This window comes from Pavona decussata, unplaced genomic scaffold (genome assembly GCF_977016875.1).
Source record: "Pavona decussata unplaced genomic scaffold, jaPavDecu1.1 SCAFFOLD_245, whole genome shotgun sequence".
Classification (NCBI taxonomy): domain Eukaryota; kingdom Metazoa; phylum Cnidaria; class Anthozoa; order Scleractinia; family Agariciidae; genus Pavona; species Pavona decussata.
This window is the reverse complement of record NW_028145650.1, coordinates 1012432-1022005: the sequence shown is the minus strand read 5'-3', so window position 1 is coordinate 1022005 and position 9574 is coordinate 1012432. Positions and strand designations below refer to the sequence as shown.

The window sequence follows — 9574 nt, the reverse complement described above, 5'->3', positions numbered from 1 at the left end:
GTGGGAAAGTCAGTCCTACTGAATGCTCCTGGTTGTTCAAGCAACAGACAAGAAATTGATCAAAACTGACTTAAAGCAGCTGCAGACATCTGTCATATTCTTTAAACACTGTTAACCTACATCTTGTGACGGATTTTACAGATCATTTTTCAGATATCATTTCGTCCCTGTTTGAAGTGTTAGTAGCAAGAGAAAGCGATCGATGCTACTTTGAAGTGCTGGTTTGTCCCTGCAAGTACTTTCCTTGGAAATTTTAATTTGTCCATGTCAACGATAAGATCCGATAAGCTGCCTAACTGCTAAGAATCCAGTTATTTCCCAACAGTCGAGAGCCAGCGAGCTAATCTCATCAAAGCGATCTAGCGATCTCTGTATAGTTCGCACTCGATCGCTCGCTTCGTTCCTTAGCATTCCCTCTCGACATCACGAAATAATCGGACTTCTGTCAGTTCAACACGCCATTATGAATCATGGGGACTAAGACTTAAACATAGACGTAAACAATTAGACGATTGTCCAGGCTATTAAATTCAAAAAAAGAAATCAAGCCGAAAAAAGCTATGAATACCACTAGCTGATTTTTCTCACCTTTTTTTTTTATAACTTACACTTTCAAATAACTTACACTAATCACAAGCGCGAAATTTTATGCATTTTCATTTTCTGATATCGTATTTATAGAGGAACAAATTAGAACGTTAGCTATAGCACCCCCTTCCTTAAAATAGTCGGGAGGAGATATTCCTAACATTAGCGCGAGCAAGCCAAGGGGCAATTCCATTTCTTTCGTGCACAAGTGACACAGTATGTCCTGGGCGGCATGAAATTTCAATTCTCAAGCAGTTTTGTTTCATTTCAACCATTAAAATTAATTAAGAAGATAACGTTAGCAGTAAAATGTCTTCTTCGCTGTATCTTGCAGTTCCTTGTTGTTCAGTGTTCTCGTCGCGCGCAGTCACGAGCTGTGTGAGAAGCTGCTTCTTGTGTTTTCCTTCCAAAACAAGATGATCTTGTAATGTCTTTATCGCGCACCGGTGCTCCTTTGCCATGGATCTGTAGTAAAATACCAGACTCAAAACGAGGATTAAAGTGGGAAGCAGAAACGCCGCTGTGCGCATAAACCGCAGTGTCTGGTGGATCCACTCGGGCCAGCTTGAGACGACAAACGAGAGCTCGTCTATGATGAAGCTATTTTCGCTGCATTCTGTGTTTTTGAACGGGCCGCAATAGGACGTCGGTACTCTAGTCACACCCCAGCCAACAAGCCCGATACACATGAAAAATGTGAGCAGTAAGAGCAGGGTAAAAATCGAGCTGAGCTTTGCTCCCTGGAAGGGCTTATCAGGCAGGCGATTGTTGTAAAAGAGACTCACTTTCTTGATGTAGAAGAACACGATCATTTTCAGGACCCCAATGACTGGGAGAATAGGGCTGAAAAAAGTGCCGATCAGAATCAGGCACTGTCCATAGGCGAGGTCGATCACGTTGCGGGAGATGTCAAACTGGGCCATTCCTATTATTTTGCAGCAACTGCAATGCTTGTAGAGGAGCTTTCTAAACGTTTCAAGACCAAGCGTGATTAGTAGAACCACGAAAAAATCCACCCATACCAACATGTACATCTGCGCTGCGACCTCGTTCTCCCAGCACTGTTCGCAGTGAACGGACAACGACTCACTGTCCTGGATACGATCGTTGAGGTCTTTGTACAAAAGAATCATGAGCACCGCTATGGAAGGTAGTTTGATGAAGATGCGCCTTAACAAATTTAGACCCAGCTCAAACTCGGGACTCCAGTCTTCAAACATGGACAGGAAATCGAACAGCGGTGGCAGAATGAGATTCGGGATTGTGATGGCGAGGGACAAAGAAGACCTAAAAAATGAGAAAAATATTAGTTATTCTTATCAATAAATATATTGAATAAATTTGAGTACACCCAGTCTGCTCTTGCCCTCGGATAGTCGGAGAAGCTCAACGCACATGTGCAAAAAAGCAGGGAAACACAGCGGCAAAATGAGTGCGCATGCTCCGCAGATTTGTGATTCGAGCGAGAATCGATTACGAATGCTCCACTTCAATCGCCAAATTCACACCTGTTACCACAATAAGATATGTAATGGAGAAAGTTCGAATGAACCTTTCCTGAAAGCGGCAACCTTATCTTTTTTGATTTGGGCTTATCCCCGCGAAACGAAAACACTAATGGGAATTTTAAAAATGCCGCCATTTCGCCGCGTAAGATTGCTTACGCGTGACGAGCATACGCACTCATTTTTCCTCTGTGTCGGAAACCATGACTAATAGCCTGTAGTGTAATCCATGTCAAGTTTCCACGTTGCCAAGCGACGCGACATTCGCCCCACTATCCCCGAGAAAAAATACGACAATAAGGTGACTGCATACTATTCCTAAACTGAGGACTATAACATTAAAAAAATCTGAATAGAGGGATAAGGGCAGTCGCCCTTGTCGAGTTAGAAAAAGGGACCTACGTGTAGATGAAGCCCAATAATCTTAAAAAATTCGGCAACAGCTTAGCCCTAGCCTGCGAACGCAGACGTATTTCCGGCTGTCTCTTCTCTCCGCCCAAGCGACAGTCGGAAATAGTCTGCGTTGTATTCTCAAGCGTTCACAGCTAGTCTGCAGTCTGCAAACTAACTGTGACCTTGGGACTACTGAATACTCGAATATTCGCCACATACCCACCCCAGTCAACTTAACTTGATGGGGCGAGATGCGCCGAATTGAAGTTATGACTTGATTTACCTGATCAGCATCTGCTCAAACTTATTGCGTCCCTGCTCAGTAACTTTCTTGTTGATGATAACACCAACGATGACCACAAACGACACATACCAAAGCGCCGGAACTATGAACAAGTTGATGAGAATCCTAGTGCCATACAGCACCGTTTTCTGTTTCTTTGTCCTGCTTTGCATTCGTCTTAATCTCGCTTCCTCTTCTAGCTCAAAGCGAATATCCTGTACGATAATCTGCTTTTTGTGCACCGCAGCGCTAGTCTCGCAAATGCAGTAATCCCAAGCGGAAAACAGCCGGTTGCAGAAGGAGTTGAAAACGCCTTCGCTATCGATGTACCACTCCTTCAGCCCACTGAATGCATTTTTAACCATCACCAGGAGGCAGAAGAGGAAATAGGCTCCACCCGTCAGCAGATAAGCGAATGGCAAAAGGTACTTCACACCTTCCTGGGATATGATAGCGTCAGAGGGGTAGCTGCTGTAAAACATGATCGTGTTGCTAATCCATCCCTGGCCTGTTATGAAGTCCAACACCATGTTCGGGACGCTGTTGTCCGTATCATTTGCTGCGTTATAAACAAACTCGTACTTACAGCTGGTTACGTTAGTTGCGTTACTGTGCGTGTTGCTGTCGTGTGTCCCGGTGCAGATCAACAGCGTTGGCAGGGAAACAAAGCCGAACTCCATCAGAAACACAAACAAATTGAGGAACATAAGCCAGCGAAGAAAGACGAAATACGAAACTACGCCGCTCCCGAATTGCCCCTCGATGTCTTTCAGATGACCTCGCCACAATTCGAGAGAATAAAGGCATTCTTTTAGACCGGCGCGCAAACGAGTCCATTTCTTTGACACGCTTGATCTAAGAGCTTCCCATTTTGAAACTCTTCGTGGGACCCTTGCTCTGAGGGAATGTTTATAACGGCGTCTGAGCGACAATGGCAGTGGCACGGCCTTGAAATCAACCGTCTCCAAGACTTCTTCGGCTAATGAGAACCCCGAAACGGGCTCAGGAGCTTCATGATTCCACTGCCTCGGTGGTGAGCCATCCGTCTGGTCTAGTCTTTTCAATGCGCCCGAACGTTTTATTGAAGTTCCATGGCCTTTACGTTGGATCGTGGCTTGATGTCTCAGCACGGTCGATGTGGAATGTCTTGCTAGCCGGCTAGGTAGATCCTGCATGTAAAATCTAGTCTCATCCACATCTTCGCTCCTCGACTCTCGATTGACCAGAGGAACCATTTCTATCGACGATATGGCTTCCATTGTAAAATGGCTTTAAAACCTGTCTCTACCTACGACAATCAAATCAACGCTTGTTCGGGGTTTTATAATTATTCGCAGCTATTTTTGCGGTACGCCTCTTGTCATGAAATTGGATGCAAAACCAACATTGAGTTGCGTGACTGTCTCCTCATGACGGTTTTTTTTTTTCGCAAATATTTGAAGATACTCTTTGAGATGATCACATCCACACATCACAATAAAGACGTCAGTCAACAAAGAACACAATATGAAATTCTTCAGTTTCCGTACTTCAACTACTCTTCTCAGGACCTTTATCAAGTAACACAGGTAAATGCTATAGCTACTTGTCCCGGATGGGGGTAGGGTCGCAAGTCGCAAGTCGTATCAATTGAGGTGTTTTAACAAAAACAAAAAAAAAATTTCCATCGACCAATCAAAATTACTACCGGACTATTCAACCTAAATTTCCGGTACAGAATCAAATACGTGGACTGTTGTCCTTTTTCCCAGAAATTTGGAATTTCCGGGAATTTTCCGTTCCATTGGTCGTACCCTGACTGAGGATATCAACCAGTTGAATATTTTTGATTCAAACTTAAAAAAACCACATGACGGTTCCAATAAAAAGAGAAGTTAGCATGACGTGTAAAAAGTAATGCAAGAAAAGTGAAGTTTCTACTGACACATTCCAATCAAGCAGTATTCGGTCTTAACAAGTAATTCGTTCTTCCCAGCTGTAGTTAAGGCTTTCGTTCAGGTGTTGTTTTGAACGCAAGTGAATGCTGTACGATTCGCCAGTGAAAAATCTAGTGTCATGGAATCTCATCTCACAAAAATCGCCCCCACGACAGAGTCAGGAAAGAGCTCTGGGGATGAGTATCCATTGAGCGCCTCTTTAAAAACGGGTGGCGGGAAAAAGCCCGCATTATAATAGCATTCGTATACACCATCCTTTTCGTTATCAATGGAGTCATTTCTTTTGTGTTCACTTGTCGCCTTTTGTTTTATTCGTTTCTTTCAATCAACCCTAATCATACCTGTCATTCGATGAGTTTCCTTTGTAAAGGTTACCGAATTATTACTAATCATATGACAAACATTGTTCACACTAATTGTTCGACGTAGCAGTACCAGTAAAAAAGCTAATTAGCTTGCATGGCGTGTTGGAATGCACGAAACATGAGGTTTTTAGCATATGATATATTCAAATTTAGCAGTATTCGAGTTTGAAAAGTTATTCATTCAGATTGACGGTTAACTCAGATCTTGGTTTATGAACGAAAATGAGTGCCGATCGATTCGCAAAGTTGAAAGTCACCAGTGAATCCACCGCGTTCACTGGCCTTCCGTGATTCAATATATCAAAGAAAGATAAGTATTTTTGTTGTTGTTGTTGTTGTTGTTATCCAGTTTTGTAGGTTTAATCTTGAGTATGTTATAATGTACATTCCAGGATAACGGTTTTGGTTTTCTTCGATTTCGTTTGGCGTCACTTGCAAGCCGTCCTTAATCTTAACCAGGCAGGCACACCGATAGACGTAAATGATACTCCACATTCACCAAAACATTTAAATCCTGGAATCTGTGGTGGAATTACGATTCGCGTCCTACCGTCAAAGTGAAGTGTTAACAGCCAACTCTGCGGGAGCAGTTGTGATGTTTGCTGCGGACTCGACTGATTAACGCAGCACATGACGTGGTTTCCGGCAGGATCCTCAGTTGCAAAGAGAACAGAAGAACGGTTTTCTAAATAATAAAACATACTGGAAACGTTGCAGCCCGTGGGCTGCCTAAAGTCTCTTCGTTTGTCTACAGGAATCACCAGCAAATCTCATGTGACAGCCTCGAGCGTGATGCACAACAGCAGGTTTTCTTTTAATAGTTTCTATAAAAAAAAGTGTGTTTTTGCTCGAACTTGTGTTGATTCAGGTGCATGGCCAAATTCTTGTTGATAGTTTTCATTGGATGTTCTTTGCTCGTGAGAACAGTGACTAAAAAATTTCCTTGTGGCATACAAAAACGGCAACAAAACAGACAGAACAATAAAACAGAGTTAAAACATGCGGTTGTGCATCACGTTGAAAACAACGAATATACCATGGAATAGGTACAGGAAAGAATAGCAAACTAGAGGCGCTTTCCATTTGTCCGAACTGGCTGGCCGAAGACTGGTTATTCCCTTGAATAAAAGCACGATTTCAAGAACTGGCTCCTGTGCTACACCTTCAAGCTCCTTCAAATTGGGGCAAACCATTTCCAAAATGTGCATTTTGAAGAATCTTTAGAGCTAACTCTTCAAAATTTCTCGTTCTATTTTCAAACTGATTGGCCAAGCTGGTCCGTTCTGGCAAATGGAAAGCACTCTAGTATACAGGGAAAAATCAGCGCTTTAATAACAATAAAGAAGATTGGGAAGAAAGAGTACTCGGAGATATTAGTGACGGAGAGCCGCGAAAGTTTGAAATTGGCGATAAGGAACTATTTTGGTGTTAGAAATATTCTGGCGAACTATTTCTTGGACAAAAAGATTTTGGTAGGGACCTCTATCTAGGGCTTTATGCAGAAAATTACGAACCCTTTTCCGTTAAGTACTGGGAAGTTGGACGTTTTAGGGATTCACTTTTAGTACTTCTGCAACAAGCCACCCGTCACTAATTTCCCTAAGTACCCAGTCAAGAGCAGCCAATATTGCTCCATGGTGACCCATACTGGATATAATGACCCTACAATATGGCTACCCATGGACCCATAATGGCCAACAAAGGCACGCATAAACCAATATTGGCATATAAGGGTACGCATGGACCAATATTGACCAATATAGGAACCCATGAACTAATATTGGTCAATATAGGCACCCATGGAAAAGTATTGGCCAATATGGGTAGCCATATACAAATATTGGCCAATATAGGCAACCAAACACCAATATTGGCCAATATGGGTACCCAGGGACCAATATTGGCAAAATATAGGTAGCTATGGACCAATATTGTCCAATATGGGTACCCAGACACCAATATTGGCCAATATTGGTACCCAGGGTCCAACATTGGCCAATATGGGTACCCATGGACCAATATTGGCCAATATGGGTACCCATGCAACAACTGATTGGCCAATATTGGTCCTTGGGTACTCATATTGGCCAACATTGGTCCCTGGGCACCCATATTAACCAATATTAGTCCATGGGTACCCATATTGGCCAATAGTAGTGCCCAGGGACCCATATTGACCAATATAGGTCCCTGGTCACCCATATTGGCCAATATAGGTACCCATGGACCAATATTGGTCACCGGGTACCCATATTGATTAATATAGGTCCCTGGGCACCCATATTGGCTAATATAGGTACCCATGGACCAATATTGGCTAATATTGGTCACCGGGTACCCATATTGGCGAATATTGGTCCACGGGTACCCATATTGGACAATACTGGTCCCTGGGCACCCATATTGGCCAATATGGGTACCCAGGGCCATATTGGCCAATATTGGTCTCTGGTCACCCATATTGGCCAATACTAGTGCCCAGGGACCCATATTGGCCAATATGGGTACCTATTGAACAATATTGCCCAATATTGGTTACTGGCTACCCATATTGGCCAATACTAGTGCCCAGGGACCCATATTGGCCAATATGGGTACCCATGGACCAATGTTGGTCACCGGGTACCAACATGGGTACCCAGGGGCCCATACTGGCCAATATGGGTACCCAGGAACCCATACATGCCAATGTTGGTACTCATGGACCAATATTGGCTAATATGGGTGTACATGGAGCAATAGTTTCCAATATGGGTGCCCAGGGACCAATGTTGGCCAATATGGGTACCCAAGGACCAATATTGTTGCATGATACCCATTTTGGCCAATATTGGTCCGTGGATACCCATATTGGCCAATATTGGTGCCTGGGTACCCCTGTTGCCAATATTGGTATATGGCTAACCATATTGGTTTCTGAGTAACAATATTGGCCAATATTAGTTTATGGCTACCCATATTGGCCAATACTTTTCCATGGGTGCCTATATTGACCAATATTAGTTCATGGGTACCTATATTGGCCAATATTGGTATATTGCTACTTATATTGGCCAATATTGCTTCCTGGGTACCTATATTGGCCGATATTGGTATATGGCTACCCATATTGGCCAATACTTTTCCATGGGTGCCTATATTGACCAATATTAGTTCATGGGTACCTATATTGGCCAATATTGGTCCCTGGGCACCCATATTAGCCAATATTGGTCCATGGGTACCCATATTGGCCAATAGTAGTGCCCAGGGACCCATATTGACCAATATAGGTCCCTGGTCACCCATATTGGCCAATATAGGTACCCATGGACCAATATTGGTCACTGGGTACCCATATTGACCAATATAGGTCCCTGGGCATCCATATTGGCCAATACTTTTCCATGGGTGCTTATATTGACCAATATTAGTTCATGGGTTCCTATATTGGTCAATATTGGTCCATGCGTACCCTTATATGCCAATATTGGTTCATGCGTGCCTATGTTGGCCAATATTGGTCCATGGGTACCCATATTGTAGGGTTGATAATATCCAATGTGGTTCACCATGGAGCAATGTTGGCTGCTCTTGACTGGGTACTCAAGTATATTAGTGACGGGTGGGTTGTTGCAAACGTACTAAAAGTGAATTCCCAAAACGTCCAACTTCCCAGTACTTAACGGAAAAGGGTTCATAATTTTCTGCATAAAGCCCTAGAAAGAGGTCCCTACCAAAATTTTTTTGTTCACAAAATAGTTCGCAAGAAAATTTCTAACACCAAAATAGTTCTCTATCGCCAATTTCAAACTCCCATGAAGATCTTCGCGGCTCCCCGTCACTAATATGTCCGAGTACTCTTTCTTTCCAATATTTTATTGTTATTAAAGCGCTGATTTTTCCTTGTACTAGAGTGCTTTCAATTTGCCAGAACGGACCAGCTTGGCCAATCAGTTTGAAATAGAACGAGAAATTTTAAAGAATTAGCTCTAAGGATTCTTCATTTCATAATGGAGAATTTGGAAATGGTTTGCTCCAATTTGAAGGAGCTTGAAGACGTAACACAGGAGCCATTTCTTGAAAATCGTGCTTTTATTCAGCGGAATAACCAAGTCTTTGGCCAGCCAGTTCGGACAAATGGAAAGCGCCTCTAGTTTGCCTTTTTTTCCTGTGCCTACTCCATAGTATATTCGGTCTTATCAACGTGATGCACAACAGCATGTTTTAGCTCTGTTTTGAAATTTTTTAGTCACTGTTCACACGAGCAAAGAACATCCAATTAAAACTATGAACAAGAATTTGGCCATGCACTTGAATCAGCATAAGGTCGAACAAAAACACACTTTTTTATTGAAACTTTTCAGTAAAGGAAAAGCTGCCGTTGTGCATCACGCTCGAGGCTGTCACATAATTCGGTAACCTTTCTCAGTGGCAAAGGAAACTTATGGAATGACAGGTATGATTAGGGTTGATTGAAAGAAACGAAAAAACAAAAGACGACAAGTGAACACAAAAGAAACG

The 9574-nt window shown here is 42.8% G+C and overlaps 1 protein-coding gene across 1 annotated transcript; it reads right to left on the bottom strand.

Annotated features, from left to right (window-relative positions):
- Window positions 1–66: 66 nt before the first annotated feature.
- Window positions 67–4188, bottom strand: LOC146457215 (transmembrane channel-like protein 7). Its single transcript, XM_085092186.1, has 2 exons — window positions 2770–4188; window positions 67–1875 (listed from the first exon to the last, which is right to left on the bottom strand). Exons 1-2 carry the CDS (start codon window positions 4026–4028, stop codon window positions 873–875), a joined length of 2262 nt encoding a protein of 753 aa, XP_084948312.1. The 5' UTR covers window positions 4029–4188; the 3' UTR covers window positions 67–872.
- Window positions 4189–9574: the final 5386 nt, after the last annotated feature.

Bases quoted from the DNA above. Each gene is read 5' to 3' on its own strand.
- LOC146457215 (XM_085092186.1), bottom strand. From the start codon at position 4,028: ATGGAAGCCATATCGTCGATAGAAATGGTTCCTCTGGTCAATCGAGAG. The intron at 1,876-2,769 runs GTAAATCAAGTC...CTCATTTTTTAG, and splicing joins TTTGAGCAGATGCTGATCAG to GTCTTCTTTGTCCCTCGCCA.